This window comes from Grammomys surdaster, unplaced genomic scaffold, assembly GCF_004785775.1.
Source record: "Grammomys surdaster isolate TR1022 unplaced genomic scaffold, NIH_TR_1.0 125341, whole genome shotgun sequence".
NCBI classification, from domain to species: Eukaryota; Metazoa; Chordata; class Mammalia; order Rodentia; family Muridae; genus Grammomys; species Grammomys surdaster.
The window spans coordinates 722,312-742,323 of NW_021620215.1; the positions used below are offsets into that span (position 1 = coordinate 722,312).

General features: G+C 48.2%; 1 protein-coding gene across 1 annotated transcript; it reads left to right on the plus strand.

The window, feature by feature from the left end:
• Positions 1-12,123: 12,123 nt before the first annotated feature.
• Kcnj9 (potassium voltage-gated channel subfamily J member 9) lies at positions 12,124-18,986 on the plus strand. Its single transcript, XM_028785725.1, has 4 exons — positions 12,124-12,237; positions 13,258-13,354; positions 14,563-15,440; positions 17,855-18,986. Exons 3-4 carry the CDS (start codon positions 14,591-14,593, stop codon positions 18,184-18,186), a joined length of 1,182 nt encoding a protein of 393 aa, XP_028641558.1. The 5' UTR covers positions 12,124-12,237; positions 13,258-13,354; positions 14,563-14,590; the 3' UTR covers positions 18,187-18,986.
• Positions 18,987-20,012: the final 1,026 nt, after the last annotated feature.

Consider the following 20,012-nt stretch of genomic DNA (forward strand, 5'->3'; position numbering starts at 1 on the left):
GAAGGCGGAGACGGCGTGGGGGGGGGGGAGTTTGGAGTCGGCCAATGGTAGAGCCGAGCGCTAGCCCCGAGCCTGGGGATTGGAGAGATCTGGGCAAGGGGCGGGGCGTAGGGAGCTAGGAAGCGCAAACCCAGACAGACTAGGGTGCAGAAACACCCAAAGACAGAGATCCAGACAAAGTCCCAGAGAAAGAGAGATGAAGAGACGATACGCGTAGCGATAGAAGCCGAGCTGGCAAGATGACAAGGGGAAAGAAAAAAAAGAAAAGTGAGGCGGCCGTGTCAGAATGGAGGAACCAGGACGAGGGCCGCGGGGGCGGGACTGGGCCCCAGTTAATGAGGTGAAAATGAATTCAGAACCGAGTCTGCGACTGGGACCGAGACTGGCAGACTTGGCCTGGGTTCCTGGGGCTACAGGGCTCTGGCATCCCCTAACAATTTCCGAGTTATTCGCTGTTCCCTGTGTAGAGAGTGCAGCGCGGGGTGCAAAAGCAGACCAAAACCCGTCTCCACCTGTAGCAACTTCACCTAGAAGGAAAAAAAGCTGCAGTGCAGTGCAAAGTGTAGGAGACATCCAAAGATGTGGAAGAAGAGGGAAGGGTCGCTCTATTAGGAGGTTCCCCACAACTGTTCGAGGAAAGAGATAACGTCTAAGTAGATCCTAAGGATGCAGGAGGCCCAGGTCCAAGGAGATGGCGGGAAGAACACTGATGGTAGAGGAACTGCCATTGTGAAGCCCTGAGGGGACACAGAAGTATACGTCAGCTTAAGAAATAGCATCAAACTCTTCATCCACTAAGTGCCCTCACCAAGGATTGCTCTCATTACCTGACTCTGTTTTGAGTGATTCGTACCCACTATCTGATGCATGGCATACACTAAAGAAGAAAATAATGACTTCCCAGTTTTATTCATTACAGACATTGAAGTACTAATCAATAGCCAGTATTACTTACTTACTGTGTTAATATAAATTCAGGGTTGAATGCAAGGAAATGATATATTTTAGTTTAACTTGAAACTCTTAAAAATTCATAAGCTGAAGACATTTGCCTTTCAGAAGCCCTCTTTGGGGCTGTGGGTGTAGCTGAGTGGTAGAATGCTTGTCCTGGGTTCCATTCATCACCACCACAGAAAGAAGAATGGGAGAGGGGAGGGAGAAAGGGAGGGAGGGAGGAAGGGATGGAGGGAGAGAAAAACAGAGAAGCAGGCAAGGAACCCCTCATTGGTCAAGGAGAGGGCTGGCTAAAGGCTAGTTCTTAGAAGCAAGGCTTGTTCAAGAAGTAGGGAAGACTCGGACTAAATATGTGGTTGGTTGGTTGGTTGGTTGGTTGGTTGGTTGGTTGGTAAGTACATGAATAGCCTGAAATTTCTGTAGGTAATGGAAAACAACTGAGAGCACTTGAGCAACAAAGATTAAAAAAAAAATACAGAAGCTGGAGGAGATTAATCTGGAAGTGATCACTAGTTAGAGAGCAATAACAACAGCGTGTGCGTGAGGACCCAGACCAGGGTACCAAAAGCCAAGAGAAAGACTCCAAAGGGCCAACTTGTCGTGAATAAAGAGAATGTCTTCAGAGGTCACGCTGGTTCTGGACCCTACAACAAACCAGAACCATGAGATCACTGACCCTCAGGGAGCAGCCAGCCTGTTGAAGAAACAGGTAATGGAGGTAAGGATGGCGAGTCAGGAACTGGGAGGGGTGGGTGTAGGTCAGAGGCAGTCAATTCAACAGCTGCTGCCAAAGAGGTTTTGAAGCCATGGCAGCAGGTAGTTCTCAATGAGGACCACGCATGGTGGGAAGAGAGACTGACCCAGAGGGAGGAAGACTTGTGCTTCAAGGACTAGAAGGAGAAAAATCCCCTAAAAAGTCATAGTGAATGGGAAAAAATGGGTTAAGAGAGCAGGTGTCAATGAACCAAGGAAGGAAGGGCAGATAAAGAGAAGAACTTAGGACAATGTCAGTTGATGCAGAAAGGGAAGAATTGGGGTTGATCATGAAAAGGGCATTGGTGGCATCTGAGAACAATTTCTTTTCTTTCTTTCTTTTTTTCTGTGCATCCCTGGATGTCCTAGAACTCACTCTGTAAACTATGGTGACCTTGAACACAGAGAGATCCACCTGCCTCTGCCTCCTGAGTGCTGGGACTAAAGGCAGCCATCGCCCCTGCCCAATTTCAGAATAGTGACCCAAGGGGGGACCAGGTTACAAGGTGTTGCCCTAGAAAGTGAGAAAATGTTAATGATTACCCTTTTAAGGACTTTGCTTATCCAGGAAAAAAATACATTTGTAACCAAAGCAATGGACTAGGAGCTATCTTCCTGCCTGTGTTGTCTTTTCAGATTTCTGTGATCTCCTGCTTATAGAGATGAACGGCTACAGTAAGATGGACTGAAGATCTGGTGGTTTAGGCCTGCAATCCCAGCTGCTTGGGGAGTGGAAGCAGGAGTGTTGCAAGCTCAAAGCCTTCCCGAGCTACAGAATGAGTTCAAAGCCAGTGTGATAAGTTAGCAGGGCCCACAGTCTTGACATTCAGAGTTGGGGAAGATTATGAGCCTGAGCTCAGACTACAATATAAAATGAAGAAGGAACACAGAAAAGAGAAGCCAAAGAACTGCTGTGGTTTATGAAATCGTTACAAGACATTTATCATGCATTTATTATTTTTTTAAAACTGTTACCCAAGCATTTGGCATCAGTTGCCACCTCCGTGTCTTCCTGACTCTAATCCACCTGCACATAAATTTGAAACTTAGTTACAATGTAGAACATCTTACCCACAAGAGTGCTCCTCTGTATTCCAAACCTCGTAACTATGTCAACATGGTCCACATGGCAGTCATCTCAGCCTCCTTAGTCTCCCTTACCACAGTAACTCCATTCTCTAACTAAAGCATCTCCTTCCTAAACCCGCTGAGCACACCCTCCTGCCTCTCTCCCATTATCCCTGCTGCAGTCTACAGCAGATGTATCTCTCAACAGGGTTCCTGTAGCAGCCACCCAGTGCCTTATTCCCTCCAGTTTTTCTACACTCAATGCTTCAGCTCACAAACTCCTTTACATAAAAACAATTAAGGCCAGCAAGATGGCTCATAGGGTAACAGCACTTGTTGCCAAACTTGATGACCTGGGGTCAGTCTCTAGTACTCACGTGGTAGAAGGAGAGACTCAACTACCAAAAGTTGACTTCTGACCTGTACATGTGTGTTGTGGTATACCCACAAACACACACACACACACACACCACACACACACACACACACACACACAAGAGAGAGAGAGAGAGAGAGAGAGAGAGAGAGAGAGAGAGGCAGAGACACACACAGAGAAACGTAACTTTAAAAAAAGAATTAATCCATATTCGTTAGCATAGAACAGAAGGCACATTATAACCTGGACAGACACCATTCTGCCCTGTCTTCCTCACATCCAAATCCATAGCCGCTTCCTCCTCTAACACCCATGGTTGTTAAGTCTTCTGGTCTTCTGTTCTCTTTCTGTATCTTGCTCTTTGCCCTTTGGTCACACGGTGATCAAATCACTGAGTGTTGTGCAAACCTCTTCTTTGCCCCTGTATTCTCTCTGGAGCGCTACTTACGTTCCAGTACCTGCAAGGGATTTATGCCCTCATGTGACAGGCCCCAGATCGAACCCATCCTCTTTTCCCCCTCCACCAAGGTTGGGAATGCTCACAGCTTCCTGATTTCTGTGTCACTCCTGTCAAGCAGACTGAAACACCAACATTATGTCTTGGTCTTCATGCTTGTCTATGTCCCAGTCTGTGTCATGACAATTCAGCCACCAATTTCCATTAACTCTCCCTTGGTTATATCTAGGACACACATTTTCATGTCTACGGTCAGAATTATAAACATTACCCTTAACCCAGGACCTGACCCATCCCTCACCCTTCTCTCCAGTCTCTAAGGGAGACAAACTGTTTTCATTAAAGATGTCCTGTATAAAACCTAGAATCAGAGCCTTGAACAATGTGTGGTATGGTGGTATACACCTTTAATCTCAGCACTCAAGAGGCAGAGACAGGAGACTCTCCGGGAGTTCAAGCCTGGACTACATAACCAGGTTCAAGCCTACCACAGCCAAGGATACATAGCAAGACCCTGTCTCAAAAAAAAAAAAAAAATCAGCAAACGCTTCCCTTACTGGTTCAGCCTCCTCTGCTGCATATTTAGAGTTCTCCTTTGAAGGGGTGGTAGAAAGTGAGAACCAAAGGACAGACAGAAAACCGATACTCCGAAGAAGAAAACGTCTCTAGGTAAGCTCCCTCCAAACAGAGAAGAGAAGCCATCTGGCGAAGCTCATCGTGAGGGTAAGGTGGCATGAGATAGAACCGGGTGATGGGAAAGAGTTAGGTATTGTAGGACCACAGGTGCAGGGCTGTGGTGGCTTCTGTGGCGCCGTGATATTCTCACTTAAGAGTGACTTAAATTAAGATTCCATTCTTAAATAAGCATGCTTTATTAACAACTTTGTATACATTGTGTTAGTTTTTAATATTTAACTTTTTTTTTCCAAAAAAAAAAAAAAGTTCCTGAAACGCACTACAAGCAGAGTAGCGTCATTGTTGATGGGTGTCTAGTGTGTTCATATTTCTTATGCATGATAAATTTGACTTTGCTTGTTTTGTTTCAGTTCACACTGTCTAATGCTCCTGCCTCGGTTTCCTAAACGCTGGGATTACAGGTGTGTACCACCACACCTAACTGTATGATAGATCATGAGATGGGAAATCCCAGAGTCAGGGACCTTAAGTGGCTGACTTATACACAGTAACATGCCCAGGAAGTGTTAAATCTGGCATTTGAATCCACCTGTTTGACCCCAAAGTTTGTCAAAGGGTCCTTACATAATTTAAAGACACTCTTTCCCAAGAGAACCAAGAGGTTCTGGCTCTTGGCCAAATGTCAGTATGAATAAATCTGCTGAGGTACGACCTTACAAGAGGACAGAGCAATCCTTTTCCTTGAAGCCCTCATTTTCTTTCAGGTAGTAACTGTGTTTTCCCTTTTTGATTCATTGCTTCTTTCAGAATTGATCCTCTCACCATTGGCCTCTTTTCTTCTACTACCTCATTCAAAATGAGGCCAGTTCCCCCTCAGAACAAAAGAGGAACATGAGGTGAAGACCCTTTGCAGAAGGACAATCCACAGCTGGCTGTGGAGAGCTTTTGCTGAGGGAAGCAGGTGAGAAAGGAGGAAGGGAAGCAACTGAGAGGCGAGGCAGATCTTCAGATCAGGGGGCACTTGGGGAGTCCTCAGAGCTGGCTGGGAAGAACAAGACATGAATGTGAGTCCCAGGGACTCCGAGGAGCATGTTTCTGCTTAGGTCCCACAGTATTATCATGGTCCACTAAAAGTGGGAATGCCCAGCAGGATGACAGACCACAGAGGAGAGTGTGTCCGTATTCAGATGAGTCACTACCTTTAAGTACACATGATATATATATAAGCCCATGTTTATAAGACTTAAATTATAAATGGCTAATTACATTACAGAAGGACTACGGAAGGCAGAGAGGTAGGGAGGGAGGACAAAAGATGGAGGGGAGGAAAAATGTTCTTTACCTATAAGGTTTATCTGGTACCTTTCTAATTGGTCCCTTTGATGTCAATTCTGTTAACATCCAATACACAGTGGAGAGGGAAGAACAGGAAATCTCCAGAAGCCTGGAACTGGGAAAGCTGTCTTAACCCTGACTTCTCTTGGGATGCTCTTCTCATCTGTAAACTAAGGGCTACTTCTGGACCACTGTGTAAGTCCTGATCTAGCGCTACCCAGCCCCGTAGACAAGTAGACAAAAATAGACTGATGTATAATTCTTCTAGGGCTGCAGCCACTGTGATTTTACCTACTTTTATTTAAAGATGAGGTCTCACTATGCCACTCTGGATAAACTGGAACTTACCACACATACGAGGGGGCCTCAAACTCACTGAGGTTTGCTTGCCAATGCTTCTGAAGTGTTGGAGTTGAAAACGTGAGCCACCACCCACAGACCCCACAAACTTATACCAATTGTTATTTGGACTAACTTGACCTTCCTACTCCTCTAAGCTCACATCCCCTGCCTTCCCTCCATACTTCCTCCCCCATTTCCACGCTTTTGCCCAAGAAGTCTCATGATCTTGTTCAAGGAAGCTTTCCCAGGTTGGCTGACCCCATAGCTGGCAACAAAGTCAACTGCTGCTGGAGTGAGCACAAGGCTCCAGTGCATTCATCTTGCACCCAAACTCAGCTATTAGGGGAAGAAAGGGAATGTCCCTACCCTCACCTCAAACCAGCACCAACAAAATGCAAACCCTGCCTTTTCTGCAGGCTACCTATAAGAACTAAGATATTTGAAGGGAGCTGTTTTTTCTAGTTTGCACCAGAGTGTGAGTGTGTGTGTGTGTGTGTCTGTGTGTGTGTGTGTGTGTTTGCCTTCACTGTGTATACACATGTGGAGACCAGAGACCAATGAGGAGGTTACAGACATACAGCCATTCCCATTCTGTGTAGATGCTGGGGACCCAAACTCAGGTCCCCACATTTGCTCAGCAAGTCCTTTGCCCACTACGCTATGTCCCCAGGTCCACACCTAGGCTTTTCATAGAGCAGCAGCACGGCTCCAGGGTCCACCAGTTCCAATTTTGTTTATTACAACTCCACTCACATACTAGGGTTGATTTCTTGGAGGGCTGCTTTTATTCTCTTGGAAAGTTAAATCGAAGACCTTACCCATTTTTCTGTGCACTGATGGCTTCTGAAACTTCCTTTTCTTGTGCTTCAGTTCAAGCTAGACAAGCAGGGAACTGAGATTAAGCTTAACAAGTAAAGCCCAGGACCTGGAGGATCAGAAAACTAGGTGAAAGTGTTGTCCTCTGTTAGCTAGGTTAGGTTTGGGGCAGCCAGGATGGAATCAGAGGGCTGGCTGACAACACCCGGAGGCCATGGTCAGCTCTGTGACTCTCCCTCCAGAAAAAAGGGCCAGTTCTGTGCAAACAAACATGTTCTTGCCCAGGAGTTTGGTTTCTTCTCTCTGAGCACCTGGCACAGTGGGACCAACGTGAGCAGTCACTTGGCAGGGCAGAGAAAAGCAAGCTAGCAGTCCCCAGGCTCAGGTGACAGGGCCAGGCCCAGGGGACAGGGATTTTGACTGGGGCTTTAACAGCACTGTTGATGCCAATCTCGGGCAAAAACCTGATATTTCCACTTGGAATAACAAGAAACAGCCAAGAGGATTGGAGAGAGGTCGGTGAACAAGGAGAGCCCTCTGCAGGTCTTGCCGGGTGATGCCAGAACAGAGGAGGGCAGTCCCTGCTGGGCAGGGTACTCCTGAGACAGTGATGGTGATGGTGGTAGTGGTAGTGGCAAGGAAAGGGAAGAAAGAGAAAAACAAAATGCCAGACTTTAAATAAACAACTGTCAAGAAGTAGATACTGGGGCTGGTGAGATGGCTCAGCGGTTAAGAGCACTGACTGCTCTTCTAGAGGTCATGAGTTCAAATCCCAGCAACCACATGGTGGCTCACAACCATCTACAATGAGATCTGATGCCCTCATATGGGTGTCTGAAGACAGCTACAGTGTACTTACATATAATAAATAAATAAATCTAAAAAAAAAAAAAGTAGATACTGTGGTCAAAATATGAAACGTCTCTTCCTAGGGCTCGGGTGTTGGAGATTTGAGCCCCAGCGTGTGGTGCTAGTGAGAGGTGACTTTGTTGATGGGTTAAACCGTGAGGAGGTAAGCAGTGGACTGTAAGGTGAGAGCTGAGGAAGTAGGTCACCCAGTGATGTGCTCTCAATGGTGGGTCTCAACCTTCCCAATACTGTGACCTTTAATACAGTTCCTTGTGTTGTGGTCACCTCCAACCATAAAATTATTTTCATTGCTACTTCATAACTGTAATTTTATTACTGTTATGAATCATAATGTAAATGTTTCTGGAGCTAGAGGTTTGCCAAAGGCGTCACAACCCACAGGTTGAGAACCACTGCTCTGAAAATCCCACCTCCTCTTCTTTCTCTTCCTCTCTTCTTGCCTCTCTTTTTTCCCTTTCCCTTGAGCTCCCCACTTTTGGCTTCTCTCTCCCTACTCCCTGCCTCTCCACTCTCCATGAGATCTGCTTTCCCCTGCTATCTATCATGATCTTCAATCTCCTATGGCCCAAGAAAAATAGAGACAAACAACCCTGGACTGAATTCCTCCTCTTTTAAGTGTAGCTTGGGTGTTCTGTCACAGCAATGAAAAGCAACCAATAGGACATAGCTAGTCTTGTCTCTTAGATTTAAAAAAAAAACTAACATTTTACAAATGTAATGGATTATGTCTGTAACCCCAGATCTAGGGAGGCAGAGGCAGGAGGATCCACTGCAGGTCCAAGACTGGCCTGGACTATGTTGTGAACTCCTGGCCTGTCAGGGAGTCATAACAAGACTCTGAAAAAAAAGAAGAAAGAAAAAAAAGAAGGAAAGAAAAAAGGAGGGAGAGAGAAAGAGGGGGAGAGGAGAGAGAAAAAGAAAGTATGTAGGGGGAGGGGAGGGGGAAAGAAAGAAAAAAGAATATATGAAGTTATTTGCTCAAAGTCATGCATCTGCCATCAGATACAGTGGGGTCTGAACTCAAGCCATTGCCTCTGAAGCTTATACTACCCCATACACCTGTCGTATCTCAGCACGTTTCAGAAACTTCTAGCCTTCTAATGTGCCATTGTTTCTTCCTGTTCTTTCTAGTTATGTGTCCTTGCAATGTTAAAGCCTGGGGGAGGGGGTGGATAGAAAATATCTTGTGCATAACAATATTGGTGATAGTAACAACACCAGCTTGAATTTATTTTTTTATAATATGGAAGAACAGTTAGTGCTCTTAACCGCTGAGCCATCTCTCCAGCCCAGTTTCTTAATTTTTATCAGTTATTTTGTAGTATATGAGTACTACTGTAGCTGTCTTCAGACACACCAGAAGGTTTCAGATCCCATTACAGATGGTTGTGAGCCACCATGTGGTTGCTGGGAATTGAACTCAGGACCTCTGGAAGAGCAGTTAGTGCACTTAACCACTGAGTCATATCTCCAGCCAGTTTCTTAGTTTTATCAGTCATTTTGCAATTGTTTTTATATAGCCATAATCACCTTGTACAGATTTTTTTAACAATTTATTTATTTATTTTATGTATATGAGTACATTGTTGCTGTCTTTCAGAAACATCAGAAGAGGGCATCAGATCCCATTACAGATGGTTGTGAGCCAGTATGTGATTGCTAAGAATTGAACTCAGCGCCGGGCAGTGATAACACACGCCTTTAATCTCAGCACTTGGGAGGCAGAGGCAGGTGGATTTCTGAGTTCAAGGCCAGCCTGGTCTACAGGGTGAGTTCCAGGACAGCCAAGGCTACACAGAGAAACCTTGTCTTGAAAAACCAAAAAAAAAAAAAAAATGAACTCAGGACCTCTGGAAAGGCAGCCAGTGAGTGCTCTTAACTGCTAAGCCATCTTTCCAGCCCCCTTGTATGAATATTTTATGTCTTGATTTCCTTCCTTCCTTCTTTCCTTCTTTCTTTCTTTCTTTCTTTCTTTCTCTCTTCCTTTTCTTTTGAAGACAATTTTCTCAAGTGACTGTGGCTGGCTTTGAACTTGATGTATTCATCAGCCCAGGCTGGTCTTGAACTCTAGCTTCTATTTATGTGGCAGCACTGTGTACATGCACACTCACATGCATAACACAGTGAAGGCAGTGGGTTTGCAGTAACCTATTATACTGAGTGCTGCAGATGCCACATTCCTGCGCTGATGAAGCTCTAGAAGCTGACAGCTCTGAATGCTGGCAAGGATGTAGAGCAACAGGGACAGGAATGTGTTGCTAGTGAGACTGCAAAGTGGTACAGACACTCTGGAAGACGGTTTGGCAGTCACCTGAAAAACTAAACATATTCTTCCCATATGATACTGCAACCATACTCCTTGGTATTTACCACCCCCCAAAAGCTGAAAACTTGTCCAAATAAAAACCCTGCACACAGATGTTTATAGCAACTTTACTTGGAATTGACAAAAACTGGAAACAAAATGACTTTCAATGGCTCAATGGACAAATGAATAGTGGTACTTCCTGGCCATGGACTGTCACTAAGTACCAAAATGAGACAAGTTGTGGAACTATAAAAAGACACGGAGCAACCTTAAATGCACAAGTGAAAGAAGCCAATCCGAGGAGCTACCTACTGTATAATTCCAACTCCACGACATCCTGGAAAAGGCAGAAATATGGAAACAGATTTTTTTAAAAATCAAAGATTTCCCAAGGTTAAGAGGAAACTGGGATGACTGAGGGGCACAGAAGAAAGCATGCTGCACTGTCATGGCAGATGCATGCCCTTGTGGCCTGCTCCAGGCTTACAGCAAGAGGAACTACACCAAGAGAAAGCTCTAGTGTGAACTAGAGACCGGCGATCATGCTGTGCCAAGTTCAGTTTGTAAGTTGTAAACAAGCTACTATTCTCACTATGCCAGGAAGAAGACACACAGAAACTCTTAGTGCCCTCTCCCAGTTTATGTGTGTTTGTGTGTGTGTATACATCGGGGTGTGTGTGTCTGTGTGTGTGTGTGTGTACATGTATACATGTGTATACACGGAAGTCAGAAGTCAATGTGTTTCTATACACTCTCCACCTTAGTTTTTGAGACAGGGTCTCTCATTAAACCTGGATTTTACCAGTTCGGTGGGGCTAACCGGCCAGTGAGCTCCAGGCATCCTTATGTCTCTGCCTTCTCAGCTAGGATTACAAGTGTTTGTCGCCATGTCCTGCATTTTACATGGATACTGAGAATCTGAACTCAGATCCTCATTAGCAGGACAAGCCATCTCCCCAGGCTCTTCTCTTAATTTTTTTTCTCTTGCTGTACAATTAAAACTACTCTTTGAAGAGGTCTTTTATATATGTATGCCTATATTCCCAGCCCTTAGGAAGCAGAGCCAACCTGGGCTAGAGAGTAAAACCTGGGATTGGGGATGAAGAACACCGAACAAACAAAACATTACAAGTCTTGAATGAAGAGCCTGAGGGCAGTGACAAGACACATGACTCCCCTATCTCTGTCCAGCTCTGGAACTCAGTAGGCTTTTCCCATTTTCCTCATCCACAAATAGAAAAAAGAATAGCTGTCTCACAGGATTGTCACAGGAATTAAATGAGATGCTGCTTGACAGATTAGCAGTAGTAGCATGTAGCAGCAGTCCTGTGCAACTCTGCGTCTTTCCACCAATGGCATCAGAAGCTGCTTCTGTGCAGGGACCTCTTCATTTCATAATTGCCTCTACCTAGCACAGCACGTAGCATTTGAGCCCCCCTAGGTCTGTCGGGTTGATAGTGAGAGCTAGCCTAAACTTTTCTCTCCGATGAACATTTGAGGGGTTTCTTAATTTTTTGCTATTAGCAAAATACATCTCAAAACCCTTTTATTTATATTGCCTAACTTGATCTGCCTCACAGGTGAAGCAGGCAGAAGAGGGCTGTTTGCCCATGCCCACACTCTGAGACAGTCAGAATTACTCTGGCTTAGAGAAGTGAAGGGACTTCTATGGGTCACATGTATATCAGTGCCGATGAGATGGCGCCTCTGGCCCTGCTTCTCTAGCCCCTACCTCCACAGACCTCTCTCTGGCTACTGCCTTCTGCATCAGAGGTCTCTTCAAAAATGCAGCCTTGTCATGCTGGGCCTGGTCCATCTGAGAACAGCACCTTCACCCAGTGGTCCCTGCTGGGGATCATGAACTGCAAACTCCCCTGATGGCCCCTAAAATCAAATAGCTTATTTCCAATGCCTCTATTTTCCCAGAATGAGGAACATGCCAGGGTTTTTTCCCCTTGCTTTCCCCCTATAAAGAGGTGAGGAGATGACTCTCGGTGTCCAGGAGGAGGGACTTTGGCTAAAAATAGCTGTGGCGTGTGGATTAGCCAGAGTGGTACCCAGGACTGGGAAAGGGAGGGGACGCTGTGGAGCTGTAGCCAGACTGGTTGCCATAGAAACAAGAGAGGAGCAGGGGAACCTGGGAAGTGGGGATGACACAGATACCAAGTCCTAGTCTGAGCTGCCGTTACATTCAGGAGAAACAGCAGTGTCTGCGGCTCCCACTCTCAGAGGGGACCTAGAGTACTGAGGGAGATGGTATCAGGGACATGGACTCCAACCCCCAAGGGTCTCTGCTGCCGGCTACTCTTCTCTACAGGCTCTGTGAGTTGAGTTGTGGGACTTGGGGTTTGGGCCCCTATTTCTGAGCCAAGAGGGGTTTGGGTGGAGCTCGTTCCTAAGGGAGTCTTCACCAGACAGACCTCTTTCCAAAAGATAAGCCCCCTATACTGGTCAGCACTCTCTAGAGGGAGGAAGAGTGCTCCAAGAAAATATGGTTGGGATCTTACCGAAAGGGGTCACAGCATGCCCAAGAACTGTGGTCGGAAGAACTGGAGTTATTTGGAGGGAAGAGCCAGAAATGAAAATGTTGCTCTTCAGGTGGTAGACATTGCACATTTTTCCTGTCCCATGAAGAAGAGACCCTTTCTCAGGATGGCAACAGCTAGGATCTAATCAGTAGGTTCCCTGGGCAGTCAGTGTTCTGGGGATGATCAGACACCAGGAATTCTTCGCCATCCTGGGCATAGATGGAGGTCAAAGAAGAATGTCTAGAAGCCCACCTGAAGCTAATACAAGGACAAAAGAGACCTGGGGTCTCAAGGCACTGAAAACTTGCAGATCAGTTGCAGAGGACATATACTCTGGGCTGCAGAGAGGGAAGAGCAAGCCTGCTTTTGGGGGAGGGGAAGATCTTAATCTGCCATTGCCAAAGTGTTCCCGGGCCATGTCTCCTGACTCTCATGGGAAGTAAGTGTGTGGGGTCCCCTTAGGATATAAACCATCTTTTTGTGGTTTTTCCTTCTACCTTTATTTAATGTACACACTCCCTCCAAAGGTCTGGCTGCAGAATAATTGGCTCCAAAATTTAAAAATTGGAATGTCGAGTTTGTGGTTACAGATCCATGCAGTTTCTCCCTAGGATCTGGTCAAACACTCAAACCATCTGAGATCTTTATGTCATATTTCTGCCCTCACAGGGCCTCCTGCTCCCCTCACCCCAGCCCGCCTGCCCCCCCTTCCCAAATGGGAGGAGATGACAAATCCTAGGAAAGAGAAAGGAAGGTTGATGAGTCCTAAATCCTTGTTCTACAGACTTCTGTTCATATGGTCCATATCTCTTAGGGGACCCTGAGAACCTAGAGGATTCTGGACATCCATCTCTCCGGGAAGATTATAACTCAGAGTGCTCCTCAGAGGGAAGAATTTGAAGCAAAACCAGGTGGGTTTTGCTTGGAATCTGGGCTTCGTGTGAAATGTAGGCTTCAGGACATATGGTAGGTGTGGGTGGGGTTGGTGTTAGGGTAGTATATGCAAAGCAGGAAACTGGGAAGGGGATTGATGTGGGTGTTTGGTGTTTCGATTGGTCTGATTTCTTATCTCTTAGGAAAAATAGGAATCTGAGAGATACTAGTCTAGTGTAACTCTGGATGGCCTGACACTTCCTTCATCCTTGCTGTGGGTAGTTGACCTCAGGTGGCCTCCAGTCTCCTATTGCCAACCCTTTTCACCATGTCTCCTTTGGGAAAGAGCCCCAGGGGAAATGGGCTGGTATCAGAGCATGAGTGACGTGCCAGTGGGAATTTCCTAATGCTGGGAACAGTCAACCTTTGCACGCTGGAGGTTTTCTGTGCACAGCCTGTATTTCTTTCTTCTTGGTAAGTCTGGGGTGGAGAAAAGATGTAGAAGGAAGGGGAAAGGGTGAAGCCAGAGAGAAAACAGAGGAACAGTCTTGGTAGGACTTCAAAACAGTCTTCAGATGTCTTCTGGTAGGATGCTGAAGAGTTCTGGGGAAGGGATAATACCAGGGAAAGGGTGTGGAAGTCCTCGTGGCAGGGAGAGTTTTGCATAGAGAAGGAATTGTCAAGAAGTCCACCTCTTCAGAACCCCAATTGTCTGATCCAGGGTGCCTGTGAGGTGCTACGTACACCGGCTTGAGGTAGTGACGTTGAGATCTGTGACATCGAGATCTCTCTTTTTCCTTTAATTTTTGACATCGAGATCTCTAATGCCTCCTTCTTATTGAACTGTGACACTGTGTAATCCGTACAACTTTTTCTTAACCTTTGATTTTATTTTACGTGTGTGGCTGTTTTGCTCTCATGTACGTCTGTGCATTAACCTCGGAGGCCAGAAGAGGGCGAGAGACTGGAGTTACAGCCGGTTGTGAGTCGACTTGTGAGTGCTGGGAATCGAAATCAGATCCGCTGGAAGAGCAACCAGTGAGCCATTTGGGCCATCTCTCTAGCCCCCTGCACCACCCCCACACCCCCACAACTTTCTGAGCTTTGTGGGATGTTAGGGTTGTCGTTCTCAATCCATCAGTTGGGGGGAGGGGGGACTGAGGCTAATAGACAGGAAGGGAGATTCGTTCACAGCATTGACCCTGAGTTCGGGGCGGATCCATCAACTCGGCACACCTTTATTAAGACCCCGCAGGATCCCCGCTGCGGCCGCCATGGCGCAGGAGAACGCAGCTTTCTCTCCCGGGTCGGAGGAGCCGCCGCGACGCCGCGGTCGCCAGCGTTACGTGGAGAAGGACGGACGCTGCAACGTGCAGCAGGGCAACGTCCGCGAGACCTACCGCTACCTGACCGACCTGTTCACCACGCTGGTGGATCTGCAGTGGCGCCTCAGCCTGCTCTTCTTCGTGCTCGCCTACGCGCTCACCTGGCTCTTCTTCGGCGCCATCTGGTGGCTCATCGCCTACGGCCGCGGCGACCTGGAGCACCTAGAGGACACCGCGTGGACCCCGTGCGTCAACAACCTCAACGGCTTCGTGGCCGCCTTCCTCTTCTCCATCGAGACAGAAACCACCATCGGCTATGGGCACCGTGTCATCACCGACCAGTGCCCCGAGGGCATCGTGCTGCTGCTGCTGCAGGCCATCCTGGGCTCCATGGTGAACGCTTTCATGGTGGGCTGCATGTTCGTCAAGATCTCGCAGCCCAACAAGCGCGCCGCCACGCTCGTCTTCTCCTCGCACGCTGTGGTGTCCCTGCGCGACGGGCGCCTCTGTCTCATGTTTCGCGTGGGTGACCTGCGATCATCGCACATCGTCGAGGCCTCCATCCGCGCCAAGCTCATCCGCTCACGCCAGACGCTCGAGGGCGAGTTCATCCCTCTGCACCAGACCGACCTCAGCGTGGGCTTCGACACGGGGGACGACCGCCTCTTCCTCGTCTCACCTCTCGTCATCAGCCACGAGATCGATGCCGCCAGCCCCTTCTGGGAGGCATCGCGCCGCGCCCTCGAGAGGGACGACTTCGAGATCGTAGTCATTCTCGAGGGCATGGTGGAGGCCACGGGTGCGGGCAGGCTGGAGGATGGGAGCAGGGATACAGGGCAAGGACAAGAAAAGCAGCCAGGGGAGGCGCAGAAAGATGGACAGAGAGTGGAGTGCAGGGTGACAGGCGGCAGATGGGGGTGCTGGGGCAGGACTGGAGATGAAAGGGGTGGACAGGGTGACTTTGTAGAGTCAAGAAAAGCTTGGAAGAGTTCTATGAAATGGCACTAGTTGAGGCCCTGGCCTGACAGGTATGTCACTTCGAACGGCACTTTACATCTCTGAATTCATTTAAGGTTACTTGTCACTGTGCTCACTTTTCAGAGAATGAGTAGCCCCAAAGAAAGGCCCCATAAATAGCCTGCTGTCACAAGCCAATAAATAGCACAGCCTGGGTTGAACACAGGACGTCTATCTTCAGTGTTTCCTGGTACGGTGTTGGGATTTGGGATGAAGGTTAAGTGAAACCCAGAGATCTGTAACTCTGGAATTTAATTGAACTAAGTTATTTCCAAGGAAGCAAACATAAGGGTAGGGAGGGGATAACTGGTCTCATTTCTGTCCTCGTTACCCCGTCTGTCACTCTTAACTTCCCCTGGGTGTTGCCATTTCTAGCCCCTTTCCAGAAGGAACGTGATGTCAGTACCTTCACTCAGGCCTACACTGTCAAGAGGTTGGGAGCAGGTAGGAAAAGACTAGTGTAGGAGAAAAAAAACAGGTCCTTTAAGAGGGCCTAGCCATCAAGGAGCATAAGGAAAATGCAGGTGAACCAAGGGGCCACTAGGAGGAGCTGCAGCGCTGCTACGAACTGACTTGCGCCCTGGAAACCTGGTCCTAGACAAAAACAGCTTCTGCTCTGTGGCCACCTCAGGTCTTCCCACTCCCCACTCCTCCTTCACTCCGACTAGGCTGGTTCTAACTGGTCCCCTTCCTGTACTGCTCCCGCTGTCTCTGCAGCTGTTCCTCCCTCTGACACTATCTCTGGCAGGTTTCTAACAGGGACTTTTTCATCTGCCTTCTCTTCCCCCGCTCTGCCTCCACCTCCCACCCATCCCTACTCCCCTAAGCCGCATCTCTGCTTCTCAGGCCTTCTCCCTGCAGAGGCCCCGGTGGTCTCTCCTTCTCCACCCTCACTGGATACATCTTATTCTAGCTTTGCCAAAGAATACCAATGTCCCTAAGATGTCTCAGGGCCAGACTTTCAATGTCAGAGTTGGTCTCTGGTTAGTGAATGTTTACTTCTCTGTTTCTGAGATGGACTCTGGTTTGGGGAGATTCTGAGGAAGGAACAAAATAATCTGCCCTGAGAAGAGAGTGCAAAAACCCAACAGAGAAGACAGGACACAGGCCCAGGGCAAGAACTGGGAAGGGCAGTGTAAAGGACAGGGGGTTGGAGCTTGTTTGATTTTTCTAGCGATAAAGCTGAGAAGGATGGTAGTATTTTGGGATTCAAAGTGCTTTTGAAAAGCAAGAATAATGAGCCAAAACCCAACATGATGACATTTAAGGGGAATAAATATAAAATTCTACATTTAGGCTTTAAAAAAATCACTTATGTAAGCACAGCATGGAAAGGCTCTGGTGGAGAAAGAACTGGGGGTTTTAGTTGGCCACAGGCTTGCTGTAGCAACGTGATGCAGCTTCCAAAGGCGTTTATGTAATGTAATCACGGGCCGCTTCACTGAAGTAAGAAGCAAGAGATAGTGAGCCTTCTTTTCTGCATAGATAAGGCCACAGTGGGGAAAGCACTTCAGATGAGCCCTTACCTGGCCTCCGTGGCCATTCTGATTTGCGAGGAAGATAGTAAGCTTTGGGGGATCAGAAGAAGGAGGCAATGGTCGTGAGTGTTCAATCTGAGGAAGAGAAGATGTAAGGGACCCCTGTATTTACACTCAAGGGGGTATCAGGTGGCAAGGGAATGAAACCAGGGGGCACAGGTCCTAGGAGACAGGTTTTAGTTTGTATAAGAGATAACCCAGAGTCACAGAGATGGCTCAGCTTGCCACCATGCCTGATGTCCTGAGTTGAATTATCAGGTCTCATGTTGTGGACTCAACTGTCTCCCCAAGCTGTCCTCTGACCTCCACATACGCACACACGCATACATATAGACATACATGATGTTATCCACAGGTTTAAAGATCCCGACTTTTGGCACTATCACACAAAAGGCTGGACTTTAATGAGGTGGTGAGCTTTCAGTCCTGGGATGTAATAGCTCTGCTAGCTGCCCGTTGTCTGGGAACGCTGGGAGGTGGGTGGAGGTGGCCCTGTGGGAAAGGGGAAGTTAGCTTTCCTGTGGGAAAGGGGACATAGGCTGGCAAATGGAGAAGAGGGCTGACCAAAGAGAGGGAAGAGGATTGTGGGATGACCGACAGGAGAAGGAATCCCTTGGCAGGGGTCCCTTTGACTAATGCCTCTTCCCCTCCCCCCCAGGAATGACATGCCAAGCTCGAAGCTCGTACCTGGTCGATGAAGTGTTGTGGGGCCACCGATTCACATCTGTGCTCACCCTGGAGGATGGTTTCTATGAGGTGGACTACGCCAGCTTCCACGAGACCTTTGAGGTGCCCACACCCTCGTGCAGTGCTCGGGAACTGGCAGAAGCTGCAGCCCGCCTTGATGCCCATCTCTACTGGTCCATCCCCAGCAGACTGGATGAGAAGGTGGAGGAAGAAGGGGCTGGGGAGGGGGCAGGTGCAGGAGATGGGGCTGACAAGGAGCAAAATGGCTGCCTGCCACCCCCTGAGAGTGAGTCCAAGGTATGACTGGTTTTCTCCAACCTCCTGTGGCAGACCAGGGGGCCAGACACAGGTACATGGGAAGCTGTAGAGTGGATATGGAAGAAGAGGAGGCAGGTAGTGTCCCAAGGAATGGCTAAAGTTGGGGAGAGGCCCACTGAGTCCAGGATCCAGTAGGGAAGGACCAGGTCCTGGTTTGAAGAGACTAGAAGGTTGGGGGGTGAGAGAACGAATCAGTCTGTCTGTGTTTGACCTTCACATCTGTTCATGGGTGGATGGTTGGACAGAAGAGGAGCTCATGATGGTTGATTGGGAAGGTGGGGCAAATAGAGACAGCCAATGGATAGCGTGGGTGGTAAATGGATTGACAGTTGGCCACGTGCATCACACCTTTGTGAGAAATCTACAGGCAGCCTTTTCTTCCAGATATAGAAAGTCTCAAACTAGGATACATGGCTTATGGAGCAGGCTGTCAGGTGGATTGCAGTCCCCACTCACTCCCTCAACTGGCCTCCCTATGCGTGACATGCCTAACTAGACAAAGTGGCCACAGAGAAGAGAGTACTGGGTAGAGGTGAGCACAGATGTGGGTGCCCTCCCCAGCTTCACTGTTCCATGGTGATAGGTCAGAAAGGTTCCAAAGGCCTTAATCCTCCGGTCATAGGCAAACAAGCAGTGGGGATAGATGCTGAGCAGGGGCCCTGAAGCAGGACCCGGGGAGACCCAAGGACCAACTATTTTGTGGGAGAGGAATGCAACCTTGAAGGTACTATCACAGAAGCAAGAAGGCAGAGAGAGATTCTGAAGCAGAAGAAAAGCCATGGGAGAGACTTAATAAGCGGGTTTATGAGGGAACCCAGATCCCTGGGGAAAGTAGTTTATCCTTGGGGCACAGTGGCAGGGGCTCACTCAGAATAGTGACTAAGTGTCCGGTGTGATATTTAAAGACCGGTTCCTAACACAGGAGCACAGCACAGGTGGAGGTCAGAAATAACCCCAGCAACTAAAGGAAGTGTGGTTCACACTAGGAGCCCACACAGGCGGTTACAGCCACAAGTGAGAGGACATTAGCAACCAGGAAGCTAAGGATTGAGTCAGGCAGGGGGGAATGGCGGGAATCAGCATTTACAGAGCTTTACTCACCTGGATGGGCTTGTTAAAACACAGATTACCAGCCCCACTCCCAGCATTCTGACTCAATAGGTCTGGGACAGAAACCAAAACTCTGCACGTCTTGCTAGTTCCCAGACCTAACAGGTTCCTAGATCATGGTGACACTGTCTGTCTGGGGACTACAGCAGCCCAGGATCCTTTAGGAACAGAGAACTGTGAAGAGAACTGGGGAGAGAGGACCCAGGTCCAGGCTTGAAGAGCTTAACTTTGGGTCCAAGAACGAAAACGTCATTGATAACTGACCAGTGGCACCAGAGCGGGCAACAGAGACAGGAGAAGGCCATTTGGGGACCCCTGAGGAGGCAGTGGGGAACTGCAGCTCAATGGGTGTCACCACAAAGGACTGACTCTCTTATAAGACTCACAAGGCAAGACTGACTAGGGGAGAAAATGCAGCCTACACTTGCAGGTGTCTGCTGTCTGCCACCTGTCCTGCCAGGACAGGGAACCCTGGAGACACTTCCATCCCACCTCCACTGCATCCTGGTCTTGGCCCAGTCATCTTGGGATGATGAGGGGAGGGCAACGACCTGAGGCTGGACCCCTGGAGCTAAGTGTAGCCCAAGTGAACATGTCCTCTGATGGGACTGGTTCAAAAACCTTGGCCCTGGCTACACCCATCCCTGCCCTTGAATAAGTCTGCTGCTGTGTCCCAGGCTGAGAAGCCTGCATCCTACGGG